General features: G+C 40.7%; 1 protein-coding gene across 1 annotated transcript in view; it reads left to right on the top strand.

Annotated features, from left to right (window-relative positions):
• LOC137262196 (sushi repeat-containing protein SRPX2-like) overlaps positions 1–12,932 on the top strand; it is a 28,278-nt gene extending 15,346 nt beyond the window's left edge. Inside the window, exons 2-6 of the mRNA XM_067799991.1 lie at positions 6,856–7,023; positions 9,114–9,227; positions 11,098–11,343; positions 11,988–12,185; positions 12,751–12,932. Coding sequence (XP_067656092.1) covers positions 6,856–7,023; positions 9,114–9,227; positions 11,098–11,343; positions 11,988–12,185; positions 12,751–12,932 — 908 coding nt within the window. The remainder of the gene's footprint in view (positions 1–6,855; positions 7,024–9,113; positions 9,228–11,097; positions 11,344–11,987; positions 12,186–12,750) is intronic.
• The last annotated feature ends 2,975 nt before the right edge of the window (positions 12,933–15,907 follow it).

Below are 15,907 nucleotides of genomic sequence, written 5' to 3'. Positions count from 1 at the left end.
TGATAAGACAGGATGTAGTTAGTGAACGGAATTAAATGTTTTTAAACAAACCTCACATGATGATATGAAGCCAATAGTGATGCATCGTGCGACTCTAATATTATATTAGATGTCATCTTCAACACGCATTGAGTTGCTGCAGCTGACTCCCCTACATTCACCACATCCTGGAGAGCATTCCAGACCATGTTTCTTACAGCTGCACCGTGCTGAGCCGCAGTCAGTCTTACAGTTACATCTGATAATTCTAAGCAGGTGATCGGGGGCTGGTGGCAGATCTGTGAGAATGGGATATAGACGACCATTTCGTAGTTCCCATCCCCAGTTCTCAGGCAACATGTCCGACGACCTCTGTCCCATCCACTCCTGAACTTGATAGTAGACACGCATTGAATGATATTTTGCTGCAGCTGCAGTTGGAGGCAATTGTTTCGGCTCGACGAATGTTGAATATGCTGCCACTTTTTCACAAAAGCGGACATGGCGCAATTTGTCCAGACCTATGTCTGTGTCATCATTGAACAATTTCACGAAAACTCTTTCACCAGCGTTTATGATATCTTCTCTCTCTGTAGCCACACTGAATGCAGATGCCTGTTGACGAAAGGACATGTCAGAGACCAGTTCTTTTACCGCCGACGATTTTCCAATTCCAAACACTCTACTTGTAGTGTCGCATCCTGTAAAAGCGTGGATGAACAAGATGTTACTGCAGATGACTTCTCCTACCTTCCGCTTTGTTTCCTTTATTTGCCAGACTTTCCTTTTCTTTTTACTGTTACTCTTTGCCTCTGTCATATAGTAGATTTCTGATGACTCTTCTGATAAACTAGCGTGGTAGCATAGAAGTACCAGCAGGTCTGTGTCCTCACCAATTACAACAGTCGTGTGTTCCTTTGCAAGTTCCACAGCTGTCATGACAATTTCTAGGTCTGCATCACTACGTGCGTGTTTCACTCTACATCCCTGTTCCTGTAAGGCTGTACCAAGGAGATTGATGAACCTCTGTTTGTTAGATTGGTTGGCCAGGAAGTCTTCCTTTTTAGAATTGAGTAACAGGTTCTTTTCACACTTAACTTCTACTCCAGCATCCCCCCGTCTAAGGTGAGCTATATCCTTTATTGTTGGTCCAGCTTCATATCCATCAAACACAATGGTCGCCGTTCCATACCTGTTACGGACATATTCCATGTAGAGCTGAAGGATGGTGTCGTAAGTGCATCCTCGAGGCCAAACTACACGTTGAAGTAGAGCTCCACCATCAAGAACATATTCTCGCTGGACCGTGTGTATTGGAGGTTGCCAATCAGGATTTTGTAATAAAGTCCACAACGAGTCAGCAAGTGCAGCTTTGTTGGCTGGTAGAGGAAGACCTGATGGTGCAAAGAGTGCAGGAGGAATGTTGCACAGTTCAAACTCCAGCACTGATGCCAGATTTTCGCCCATGTTCCTTGCACTGGTTACAATTCTTTGGAACGGAAGTTTAGGATCAACGTGTACTTTATCACCCTCAAACTGTACAGATGCCTTAGAGTGAAGTGTACAAACTTGGTCTTTCTTTTTGAAGACATAATCTTGAACGGACACTCCAGTCATTTTGTCAAGTATCTTCTGTCCAACATATTTGGCTTTCTCAACATTTACAGGTTTGTCAGCTATTTCTCCGGTTGCAATATTGCGGAGACTAGTGTCATCACTGAAAGGATTCCTCTCTTCTAAGAACGATAACACTGTCAGAATGTCCTTGTTGTCCTTGTCCATTCGAGCCTGGGTAGCATCCTTGTGTTGCTCATTAGTGCTGTACGAGATTCCAGTGAATGTCTGCATGGCAACGTTCATACTAGCACATGCTGGCATGGACAAGACCCATGTAAGACGTTGAATTTCTCCAATGCCTTTATCCCGAGTCAAACCTCCATTAGTGTTGATGCTACGCATGAGCATCTGCTCTATTACTAGGTCTGTTGGCAAGCCAGCCCACAAACGGTCTCTACGACGAACAACATGGAGTCCTCTCTTGAAATCTCTGTAGACTTCTTCATGAGTATTTTCCAAAGCCAACATCTTTTGGAGATACAAACGACTCGACTTGGCATAAAGAGAATGTCCAGAAGCTGCAAAGTATGGAATCATTTCCCTGAGAGATTCAAGATGGATATCCCAATTACCAGTTCTTTCAGCCTTTATGAACCTTCGCAAAATGTCTATCATCTCTGTGTATTGCAGCCATAACTTTGATGTTCTTCTATCTTTTAACTGTGTCCTGTACTCATCCAGTCTAGACTTTACTCTCTTTAGGACAATGTCTTGACAAATGTCCTCAGTTGATAATTGCCCTCCTAGAAGGTGTTCAAATAGATATACTGCATGTTTGAGATCGTTGTTGGTCACGTCCTTTGTGCTGCACCATCTATTCTGAGGAGTACGTTCTGAATCAATATGATCATCACACTTGCAAATCCAAGGATATTCAAACGCCTGGCCTAAGAGGAGTGCATTGAGAGCTGTGTCCACAAGAAAGTGGCCTCTGATGGCTCGGGAAACAGCTTTACCTGTCATCATGTGTGGAACTGCATTAGGAGCATACACTGTCTCCAAGACCTCACAAAGTCCAGAACCCAACATAAGGTGGCCAATACAACCCAGGAAGGACATTTCTGTATGAAAGGATCCAAGTCTTAGAACAAATGCTTGGAGATCTTTATCTGCAGTTGCACTTGATACAATGGTAGTTGCCTTCCACCAAAGTGGTTGATCAAAGGTGATAACAGGTGTTACATTTTGTTGTCTTGCTTGAGCCCCAACATACTTCAGTGTGGAATATATACATGACATGTCACCAGGATTCATATCAATCATAGGCAAGAAGGTGACAGTTGATATCCCAGCGTGATCTCCTCTGTGAACTGACTGCATATAACCTGACCAGGAGGGTCTCGGAGACTTAAGTGGCCACATAATCTTCCAGAGAATGTCCAATGCTGATGTTGGGTCAGAAGACTCTTCACGATTACAAGATGAAAGTTCTTCATAAACTGTACATGCCAGTCCATTCCAGTCGGATTTGTAGAAATGCATTCCAATTCGGCCAACTGCTACAATGTCTTTTATGCTTGGATTGCCTCTTGTGACTGGCTTGATGGTGTTTCTCCCTGGTGTGGCTGTTGAAATTATTCCATGGAATGTGTTATTACCATCTAAAGTGCGCACGTTGTGGTCGATGTTATCGGCAACGAATTGCAGGCATGACCCAAGTTCGGGGTGTGAGACTTCAGGACTTCCTGTTGCTGCTGCATTGGCTTCAAACCGCTTAACCTCTGTATATGATGAGCAGAACCCATGTTGATGATGCGAGTCTATCAAGAATCGTGATGCAAAGTGGTGATGCATTTGGACACCAAGTCCAATTTGAAGTGGTGGTACCAATGATCTCGGCCGAGTTGCTTGTATCACAGCTTGCCCAATGGAAGCAACTTTAACTTCAGAGCCTTTTCCATTAAATAGGTGAGTCAACAGAAGTCGAAGGGATTGTGGCAGGTATTCAAGTTGAATTTCAGTTGACTTGATATCATCAATGCTAGGATAAGTTGGATGGTTTCCGCTTATGGCTTTTATGTCACATTTCAGGAGGTCAGCAGTTGCTCTAATCAGGCGCATCTTCTCTCCATCTGGATCTGACTTTTGGGGGGTCTTGTAGAAATCATACAGAATAGATGAAGCATTGTGTCGGAAGGTTACAACATCTGGTTTTCCATCTGCTTCAGCAATGATTATTTTATAACCAAAATGTTCACACAGTTTTCGTTTCATGTATTTTACACTGTAGGGTTCTTCATTAGAGTTCAAATAAGAAGCCATTTTTGAAACTAGATTTGTTACTGTAACCTGTTCATCATCATTTGCTTCAATGTAGTCAGCAACTTGCAAGAATGCAGCAAGTTTCACAGGATCCTCCGGTCTTCCCTGGCATGGCTTCTTTCGAGGTGTTGGGGAATAACTATCTACAGCTTGAGGCAACTTTCTGTTTGTCCTGAAATTCACACTGCATGAGTTGTGGTAAGCCGCATCCACTGCAAAACAATCGCCAGCATACTCAATTCTTGGAAGAACTTTTGTAGACCATTCATCACCTCTTTTCAAGCAAATATTTTTTATAGTTTCCTGGAACTGCTTTTCGGTCCTAACCGGAATCACATTAGATCTGTGAGTCTTCCAATCTGTTTTTACAGTCTCTCCACAAAACAAGCAATCTGTTTGGAAGCTGAACTCTTTTTCTTGCGACCTTAAAGATCGTGTTTGATTTTCTTGGTCTTGATCCTCATTTTCCGTAAATTTTCTTTTATTAGAGGCAGCAATACTGAATTTATTGATGTGTTTTTTCACTGAGTTTTGATGTAGGTTTTCCATTTCCAAGCAGGTCTCCACAGAGGACACACACATTTAGGTCATCGTAACGTCTGCAAAAAGTGTTTTGCATTACTGGCCAGGACTCACAAGTGAAGCTTGTATATTGTTTTGGAAAAATGTAAAAGAGCCCTCAGTACTCTAGAGCATTTCTGCTCATGCACTACTCCCCCCCCCCCCCCCCCCCCCCCCCCAACCCCTAAACTGCATGAAACCGGTCTAAAAACAGGTGATTTTGAAAAAAGTAATGGTCCTAATTGGTTTCCATAGTTTGAAAATCCAAACAGATTCAGTTTATGGTAACATTTGAGATTATTTCGGTTGTCTTGATGAATATTATAGTGTTCGGGTGTTGTTCTTGTTATTGTTTTTACTTTTCTATCGATTAGAAAAGTAATACCATGCCAGTTATGTCTCACTGCTTGTTTTTGTGTGTTTCGACATTTCGACTGGCAACGTTGAATGGGGTCAACAGCTCTAAGTGAACTATCGTCCAGTATCAACTACGTCAATAGTTCTCCGCCTTGACGGTTAATATATGCAACCTATGAATATATCAGACATCAGTCATGTCAGTTAACTTGTACATGTTTGAAAATAATTACCCAGATTGCGCTGGACTGCCAGCGACGGTACGTTCGTTCGCCATCTTGTTTACGTGACGCAATCTACGGCAACACAGCGAATAACACCGGCCATCTGATTTTTCGTATCAAATGTGCGCGTTTTGGCATTACAAAAAATAACTTTTTCGAACAAAATCGTTCATGATACTTTTCTATACTTTTGATATGTTGAAAGTACACAACTTAGTGACATGTTCCAGCAGAAATTGTTTTTATTGCAATTTGTTCTGCTCCTTTTGCCAGTGTTACTGGACTAAAAAACGATGATGGTATTTTTTTATCGGTTATATGCTACACGCCATTTAGAAGCGTATGAACGGACATTATCAAGTGATGCCTGTGGGTCATTAGGGGGATGCGCTTACGAGTGTAGAATTGTCAGCAAGCAGGACAGATGGAACATCCATGCCGAAGCCACGGATACCACAATTCGCTTCCCTTAAAGATGCAGTTAGGTCATTAATAATAATGAGGAAAAAAAGGATATAACCCTCACTTGTCCAACACTTTGTTTGATCAAGTACATTTCTGATCTCTCACCATTGTATGCAACAAATGATTTGCTATTGGTATAACAGTGATGTAACAGTTTCCAAGCTTTTCCTCTCAAAAAGAGTTTATGACGCTATAGAATAAACCATCGTGCCAAGGTCTGTCGAAAGCTTTTGAATTGTCGAGAAAGGCTGTAAAGACAGGGGATTGTCCATGGTTAAAGTATTGTATACTCTCCATGAGAGTAAACGCAGACTTTGATTGGAGCAGTTTATTTTCAGTTCGTTTGGGCAAGAGTTTTTCAAATAGTTTACCAAGGCAAGCTGTTACTGTGATACCCCTGTAGTTTCTAGGGTGGTTTTACCTTTGTATATTGATATTACCATTCCAATTCTACATTTATTTACATACATGATTAGTGAATACTTCACCTGCATATATTATATGCTCGTTTGTACTTTTGTCCTGACCTGTGGATTTGTTCTTGCTATGATACGTAATAGCATGCTTTATTGAATCAAATGGAAGTGTTCAGTGCTGCTATTGTCAGTTTTCTGGAGTAGCTGAGATATGTTATTTTTGAAGTCGTCATCAAATGTTTCTGATTCATGTGGTTGAGCTAGATCAGTATAATATTTGCCTCATATTCTGTATACTTCAGAGGGCATTGAGCCGCTCTCGCTTATTTTGTCCAGATTTGTCCAGACAGACTGACTGATGACTGATGACCGACACCTGAATATGTCGATGACCATCCAGGATCTGCCCTTCCTCTTCCACAGTGAAGATAAGTGTAACAAGAAATGCAGCTTCAAATCTATATATACTATTCAGATCTATAAATAAAACATCCTTCTTCTTCTAACCTCTTTACATTTACAAACATCCTCACTGCCCGTTGACCCTAACTGTTCCAGTCGCATGTTAGTTACCACCTTACTGACGAGACCTGATTGATCTTAATTGGTCACCCCAGTTGTCCCAATTTTGGCAGTGAGATACAACACCTGCATGGTCCAGTCCACAACAGACTGTCAGGAATGGGAAGTTACCCTGAGTCAGACGTCATAAAAATGAGTATTGGTGTGAATATTCCAGGTATAGAAAGACAACAAATATCTTGTGGATTGACTCCGTTGACAGGTATTTAGTAGGATCAATAAGGAAGGATGATGACAAGTGATGTCAACCAACAACTTGATGCTTATGATTTCCCTCAAAGCGTTTTATGTGTCTAAATCGGGAAAAACACCTCTTTTCGACATCCCATACCCCGGGGAAAATGAATTAATATTGTTTCTAATTTTACTAACCCGTCGTCATTTTTTTCCAGATGTGAAATGTGGAACCCCGACATTAGAAAACGGGAAAGTGAGCGGTTCGAACTTTACATACGGTGACAGCATCACCTTCACTTGCAACGCCAACTACAAGCTTGATGGGAAATCTCAGTTGTCATGTGGACTCTCAGGCTGGGAGGGCGCCTTGCCCAAATGTGTCTGTGAGAAACTTAATTCTCTGTTACCTTTAACCGAAACTCTTTCTGTAGAAGTGTCATTTAACATAACATTTTCAAAATTTTACAAAGTTGTAAAAAGTAGAGATTATCTGAATGTATAAAATACATATCTCTACGCATATTCGGGATTACCAGACATACGTTTAGGGTAAATGGAACCAACAGAGTTGTAAACGTTATACACTTTTAGAATTGTAAATGTATATGCAATATTTTTTACCATTGTAAATAAGCTGTTTACACCGTACGTCCCTGGTGAAAGGTGTCCATTACTTTCAGTATGAGATATATACTTTATAAAACAGAAACCATTTTATTTGTTCTGTTGTTACGGGCGTTACATGAAAATGGCCTTATTTTCTGGAGCGTCAATGTACACCTTCCTCGTAGTTTTCACTTGCACTGCTCCCTTAGCTAATACATAGCTAGACAGTCAGTTTAGAGTAATTTAATTTTATGCCAGTAAACGCCTTACAAAAATAAACACATACGCCTTAATAATGAGGGATCATTTTTATCGATTTTGATACTTATACAGAACGATGAAAGTGCATGTGAGGCGTCATTGCCTCGGGAACAGAGACGATATGACGTGACATACAACCGAGGTCGTATAGATAAGAAATATCAGCCAAATGCCCATTAAGAGATAACATGAGCCGAGAATATTGTATGTAAAAGGTTTTGAAGTAAAACGAAAACTCTCAAGACGTGTCCTAGACTTTATATGGATTCACTCTCACCTTCTGTCCCCGATGGTATTCAGTGACTTTGATCCTGGGTAATATAAGTACATTCTCAAAAACAAACACCAGTTGTAAGAAAATTGATTCCTCTACTTTCCAAATGTGTTTATTCAGATGAAAACCTTTTAATTTAAAACTTATATTGGATATCAAAATTAGAAACGCGACTCCTACATTATTTGTAATAACTGTGATGGTGTATTCTTCCTTGTATCTGGCTGAGGTATGCACGTGGCAATTATATGTGAACCTTTCCAGTATGGGCTCAGCGACAGACATAGAGCGAGTATTGTCAACACTGACCTCACGTGCATTGGAATGCAAGCGTTAATGAAAATGCATCGAAATTGCAAGTTTAATTAAAAAGGACAGTTCCCGCGTCTCACACACTAGCATCCATGGATAGACTTAATGCCGGATGTTAGTTACCTGGTAGTAGCATGATACAAATTGTGTTTTCAAAATACATTACCTCCACTGTGACATTCAGTCTAATGTCGAGTATTGAATCTGGTTCAGTATATATTAGATATAGTGGGTTTGTTTCAGTGTAGAAGATCAGTGCTAAAGAATACATGGTTTTGACCATCCTCAGAAGCAATTTCCGTTTGGTGTACAGGGGAGATAGCAGTGAAAAGTTGCAGTGAAACGAGCTGATTACTGAAAACAGTCATTATACCAGATGCTTGCGAAAATGTTAAGCTTGAATCGCCCCTCTAGTAGCACACGGCGTTAAACAGATTTGGCTAACAATGAAATTATTATTTGCTTGACGCCGCATATGGCATTTGTGTCATGAGACGGCAGTCTGCTAACCACAGTTTTGGTGTCCATCGTTTCTGTTGCTCCACTAATGAGCACGCCCGGGATGAAATGGGAAATTGATTCAGGCATTGATTCCCCAAGCTTTGTGTCGTCTAGGCGTCGTTGTTGGCACGTCTGCTTCAACGCCAATGATGGCCACACAAGATGCTGGTTTTGTCCGGTACGTTTTGACATCACAGGTGTGTCACTATGCCCAGAGTCAATCATACAAATGTCGATTTTATAAACAGTCAAAGAGTCATGAGCGAAAACACCACATGCCACGTTATTAACAAGTCATATTACGTTGACAAATGGCATAACATCACATAAATCACAGTTAATTTATTCTAGTAGCATATGACACCTAGCATACGGTGAATCATAGATAATTCAGTCCAGCAGCAGGAACGGGAAAGGATAATGCGGAAGAACGTAAAGTGCATTAATTCTTCAAGAGAACATACATTTTGAATAGCCAGGACCACGTATACCATATGTCAGAATACCTTCCTGTTCCAGCGACAGACCCGTGTAAAGATAACCCCTGCCCAAAAGGCCAGATATGTTTGGAAGATGACGTGGGATACCATTGTCAGTGCCCGGAGGGATTATCTGGGATTAATTGTCAGATAGGTATGTATTTGGCTACACTTTTTAAGAGTTTCAGGTCAATGTCAACGGAGATTGGATTGCTGTTTATTTTCTTTCTCAGGAGACCTGACCAGTCCTTGATTCAATACCTAATACCGTGATAGAGTGAGTGAGTTTAGTTTTATGCCGCACTCAGCAATATTCCAGCTATATGGCGGCGGTCTGTAAATAATCCATTCTGGACCATTGGAAGCATGTGTCAAGTAAGTCAGCGGATCGGACCACCCTTTTCCATTAATCGCTTCTCACGACAAGCATGAGTTACTGAACCTCAATTCTAACCCACATCTTCACGGGTCCGTGATAAAGAACATCATTTATATGACGCTATAAAGTTAGGCCTCATATTATCTATAAGAACATCCTGCTGGTCCAGTGTAGTGAGTTTGGTAAAACCAGCACATGACGCAATGCAAACCTCATAGTTGACCTACTACGCACAGGTATTGTGACGTACTAGGTAATGACGTCACAACCGACTGACGTCTCCTCTCATATCAATATGTGATGAGTATACAGCGGTTGCTGTAATGTGGGTGTCTGACGAAGGTTACTGATTTAGACTGAACATGCGTTTTGGCTCTACACTGCATTTAAATAATTTGCAGAACTGATAACCTTTTGTTCAACATCAAATGTGAAATGTGCAGTCTCGGAGTAATTTGGTCTATAGCTGATATTGATTGATTCAAGCTGACATTTTCAGGTACGTAATGCTCAGTTACATGGAAACAGGAGTAGTCACGACCATCGTTATATATTATATATTAACTATATTTCCGTGTTCTTTACGAGGAAACTCAAAACTTCTCCCATAACCTCTGCAAGTACAAATATGTTAGCAAAGTAGAAGTTATTTCACTTAAGATGATTTGAACAGAGGAAAATGAACATAGGTTATTTACACCAAATGCTTGAAGAACGTGCAGCATCAAATTCACTGTTTACCTTTACGGTGACGTCTATACTTGCACCTCATTATGGTCTCAAACTCCACACAAAAATTTCCACGCATGGTTTTATCGTTACAGTTTCTTGTGGTGCTTCGAGCGACGAGCTCAGCGCCTTTACGCTTTTGGTCACTGGTGCCACAAATTTGGAATTGTCAACCACAAGTCAGTCACAAGGAGATATGTCATGGGAACCAAGTATTGCTCCTTGAAATGTTGTCATGAAGTGGTTTGGTCTCCAAATTAAAACACTCTTGTTTATCCAGAAACCGGTCAAGGAGTGATCAATATATTTTGTTTAAAAAGCAATGACGGGCGGAAACAGCATTTGGAGAAAGGTGGATGCACACTTTATTTCCACCCGAGTTTCAATGTCCCCCCAACTCCCCCAACCTGATCCGCCTATGAATAAAGTAACCACACTGTTCAACCTATATTTAGTGGTAGCTTTATTGTGTGGCCCGAAATGTAATGTTAGTGTCCAGGGTGTTCAACATTTGAGCACTATCGAATATTATCATGAAAATATAGTAACCGACTTCAGAGAAGATCTTGATGGTGAAATGGAATCTATTAAATCTAAGAATCCTCGGAGTCGCAATAATCATACAAATAGTGTTCTCTGAGGCTGTACATCGGGTTGACGGCGGTAGGGTATCATAGTGGTTGCTTGTGACGCCGAAAACCCGGGTTCGATTCCCAACACGTGAAGCCTATACTGGCTTTCAGTATCTATCTGCGCATCCCGTATTTTAATTATTCTTCCTGTTCTGTACAACCACCAAAAGTATACGAGGCATTGCTTCATAATATACGTTCTCTTTCACTTTCACTGGTGATGAATATGCCACCATAACCATGCTTCAATGGTCAAAAGACACAATTTATATTTTGTCTTACAGACAGTACACCCCCTGAAGTAGTAAACTGTTCCTCTGACGTCAGTCTCAACACGACTTCGCGGAAGAAGTATCACACCTGGGCCCTGCCCACCTTTACAGACCCCCAGGGAACGCAGGTTGACGTCATCTCAAACTACCCCGACAACAAGTTTGACTTCCCGTGGGGTGACTTCGGTGTGCAGTACGTAGGAACAAAGAGGGTCAATGGACTCAAGGCCAAATGCGAGTTCACGGTCAAGGTCAGGCGTAAGTATTATAAGCGTCATAAACTCATTATAATATGTCCGCTGCAGACGTGTCACGTTGCCCGCTTCAGAGGTCTTTATCAGGATTTGATACCTCATAGTCAGAACATGATAACTTCCAAGTTTATGATCGAACAAAATATGTAAATAGCTTTCAATATAACATCTCCCTCCTTACACACCATTCTTAGTGTATGATCGGGGGAATCAAAGTGTAAATATTTTTCATCTTTATGTCTTTGTTAGTTTATGTGTTATTCAATAACGTCTACACCACCAGTAAACATAATTCGTCTAGCAAAAGGATGGGTGTCAACCCCTAAAAATTACTACTGTCTCTACTTTACTGAGACTGTGGAATTCAAAAATAAGACTAAGTGTTTTTGTTTCGTAGTTACAGATTAAGTTGTAATTATAAACTTGCCAATCCACCACTGTCTTTTGTGACTGGCATTTTAGAATCTGTGGAGTACAGTATTGACCACATTTATGACCAGCTGTATTCCGTGAGTGTGACTTTTCGATAAGATTCTTGGACCGTTGTCGGGCAGGTACAAGAATCTGTAGGGAAACACTCACGGAAGAAAGAAATCATTATTCATTAAGTTTTCTAATATTTTACTACTATCTTCTATGATATTCCAGCCATGAGGTGTCCCGAGTTGTCTGCCCCTGAAAACGGCTACATATTGTGCAACAGTTGGCGCCCTGAGTTCGGCCGGTTCTGCCTGGTGGGTTGTGTCCGAGGCTACACCCTGCCGGACAATTTTGACGGACGCAAGTGGGTCGTGTGTGGCAGCAGTGGTCACTGGACTCCCGCTAATCTGCCGTCCAAGTGTGAAGGTAATGCGAGTGCACGCCCTCGTCTGTATGTCGGTCTGTCGGTGTGTCTGTCTGTATGCGTGTCCGCGTCTGTATGTCGGTCTGTCGGTGTGTCTGTCTGTATGCGTGTCCGCGTCTGTATGTCGGTCTGTCGGTGTGTCTGTCTGTATGCGTGTCCGCGTCTTTATGCACGTGTCTGTGTGTGACTGTATGTATGCATACATCTGTGTATGGGCGTTTGTATCTATCTGTCATGTATGAAGGTGTTTGTTGTTTACATTCGAGTCTGGACAAGACTGACAGCCCAGTGACCGACATCCAAGATACAGATCCGAGCAGTTGGGTTTGAAACCTTACATTTCATATGTGAATTGCACTAGCTGTTGGTATGGAATACCAGATCACATGAATTCCAGATTCACTTTATGAATAAGCATTCTGGGAGGGTACTATTCTTTCGCACTGAACTAGAGTTCGTTTCCCTCTATGGTTAAAGTCTATTCTGTGGATGTACACGCCAGTGCTTAAATCCTACTCACACTTGCATTATATCTAGTCGACTCACTGATGTGAATCTGATCTTCAGAGGAAATGTCCAGTCACCCAAAACCTGACGTTCTCCCTGCTGTCGGCGACTGTGAGGACCTAACCAGTCTGGCTGGTGCCAAAAGGATGTACATCACCAAACTAAAGGCGTCTGCATTCAAGTCCTTCTGTTCCAATTCCCCACAGACTTGTGATGACCTCCACGTCGCTACTACCTGTTAGATGTCCTGAACTAACAAGGACAGACTTGTTGCTCTGATGTAGGGAACGATCTGTACAGTGCGATACGCCTTTCACTACATACCGAAACATTATCAATTCGACCGACCTGTTCATCTGAAAGCCTTCATTCTGGACGACTTTAGTTAAGGGGTAGATATGTGTTTCAGGCTGCATTACTATTAAGGTTCATTTAGGAAATTTATGCATACATGAAGGTTTCATTTTAGAGGGGTTTTACGTCATCATTTCAAGATCATAGTGCATGGTTAGCGATAGAGGACACATGCAATACAACAGAACGACGTTCTTCAGGAAGATATAGGACATAAATACAATACAACAGAACGACGTTCTTCAGGAATATATAGGACATAAATACAATACAACAACGACGTTCTTCAGGAATATATAGGACATAAATACAATACAACAACGACGTTCTTCAGGAATATATAGGACATAAATACAATACAACAGAACGACGTTCTTCGGGAATATATTGGACGTAAATACAATGTACCTCAGAGACGTAGTACTTGCAGGTCTTCATTTTGAAAATGAAATATTCAAAATACAATCACATTCCAGGGTAATCTTCAGAAAGAAGTCTATTTCTAATGCAATAACATTCTGGGGCATTCTTCAGAAAGAAAAACAGCCCAAATGCAATAAGATTCTATGACATTCTTCATTGAGAAATATATTTCAAATACGATAACATTCGACGGAATTCTTCAGAGGGAAAAATCAAAGCAATTCTCAGAACGCATACGTCACAAAGCTTCCAATTTTTGCCAATGTTAGAAGTGGTCCGATTTATGGTCAAGTGGTATCTATCACCCGTGCCAATTATGAGGGCTTAAACGACGTTGCAAAATATTTGGCAAGACAGAACACAGTTGTGCACCCAGTAATCTATGGACTTCTAGCCGGTGAAATAAAACATAATTTCCGTTGAGCTATTGTATTGTTTTGTTATGTGTGATAAATGAATGTTGTTTGACGCCGACTTGAAATATTGTACAGCGACATCATCGACCAGGTAAACAAATGGTCGATGGCCGTACCACTTATCAGGACGCAATGATACAATGACACACACACACACACACACACACACACACACACACACACACACACACACACACACACACACATATATATATATATATATCTATATATATGTCTCTCTCTCTGTGTGTGTGTGTGTGTGTGTGTGTGTGATATCATACATCAACTTGACAACTGAAGATTGCTGATGTATATCAGGATCGGGACATTATTATTGTTTGGATCTTATGAGTGATTTTTCAAACGACACCAAAGAAATGCTCGTGTGCGCATCTTCTTATGAGCATGAAAGTAATTAATAAATACATGTGAAAATTCATGTGAAAGCGAGGAATTGAAATCATCTCTGTGTCTCATATATCAACAAAGACTTGTAGTGTATGCCATGACCCTTTCAGAGTGCTATTGTTCTGCCTCTTTAAATGCCATTTAGAAGCGGACATGATTAAGAGGAATACCATGGATTGACAACTTCTTATATATGTTTATAGATGCGATTATCAAGCGTTCTGTTGGAGTTCCAGGCTGTAAGGTGTATAATTGACAATGATGAAAAGTGTTAGAAAATGATTCAGGCCAGTACCGGAAAGAAATTAAGAACTTGAAGCCTAAAAACGTATTCAAAACATCAACTTCTTTCAGACTAGCCATCATTAGTGTAAGATACAATAATACTATTACAAATATAAGATATGGTTTGAGGTGTGCAAAAACATTATTCTCATCATAATTTCTGATATATCGAAGGAGAATTCCTGGCAATACACCACGTATGGCTGGGGAATGACGATCACATGAAAAGCTGATGACCTGTATGATGTGTAAGAGCAATGACAGAACCGTACTCTATGAACTCGACTGGGTAACAAACATCTGCATTAACGTGCGCAGTGATATTCATCAACGATACATAGATGTTCCAAACGTCTGTCGACCGTATTTCTAGATGTCCGGATTGACGGGGCCATGTCTAACGAGGTTAAAAGCACTGATGAACAGACTATCAACATGTCTTCACCACTGAAGCCGAAGCGAGGAGACAAGCCAACACATCACAGCCAAGTTCAATCAATACATTCACGTGAGAGAGAGAGATTTTGCCAGATCTGTTGAAGGGATGCAACTCTTGATCTCTAAAGACTCCTTTTGTTTAGTCTTCCAGAAATCAAACGCATTAACTGACCCAAGCACTTTTAAGTTATGCATTTCTGTTAAGTCTTCTACTTTTTTGTAATGCTTAATTTTTGACATGACCATGGCCATTTGAGTAGTTGCTGATACTGGTATAGAAGGACAGTAGTAATCTTTTTTGAACACCTGGTGTCATCACTGACATTTAGTGACTGTTCCAAACGAGTAGCACCTCCTGGTTCCTTTATGCCCAAGGGTATCCCTTTCGGGATATATTCGGCTACTGGTTTTGATATAATTCCTGAACCTACTATAGTTGTTTTCCAAGACGACAAAACAAAATGAATAAAAAAACGAGAAAAAAAAAACAAACACAAAAAAAATACAATATATAATCCATGACTGGTATGGCATATCCAGGGTCATACCTTTTCGTCGACCATGGAGTCAAAGACAGCCTCACTGAATTCACTGAATATGTTGCATTCAATCTTTACAGTAACCTCCTAAAGTATAACATTGTGACATTAGCGATTAGTAGTGATGTGGAAATTCTACAAAATGGCTGGCTAAACATTGCGCGAGACAGAGTTGTAACAACACATCTTGATCATTTCCTCTATTGGGGATTATCTTCAATATCAGTTGATACATAGGTCACAATATCAAAATCTTGTGCATGGCATTTTATGGTTTAGACATTTGTGTGTTGTTTCGTTTATGATAACATATCTGCTAAACGTTTAAATTGTTTTAGGACTCTTCTCTTAGGT

This window comes from Haliotis asinina, chromosome 14, assembly GCF_037392515.1.
Source record: "Haliotis asinina isolate JCU_RB_2024 chromosome 14, JCU_Hal_asi_v2, whole genome shotgun sequence".
NCBI classification, from domain to species: domain Eukaryota; kingdom Metazoa; phylum Mollusca; class Gastropoda; order Lepetellida; family Haliotidae; genus Haliotis; species Haliotis asinina.
This window is presented reverse-complemented; position numbering and strand designations above follow the sequence as displayed.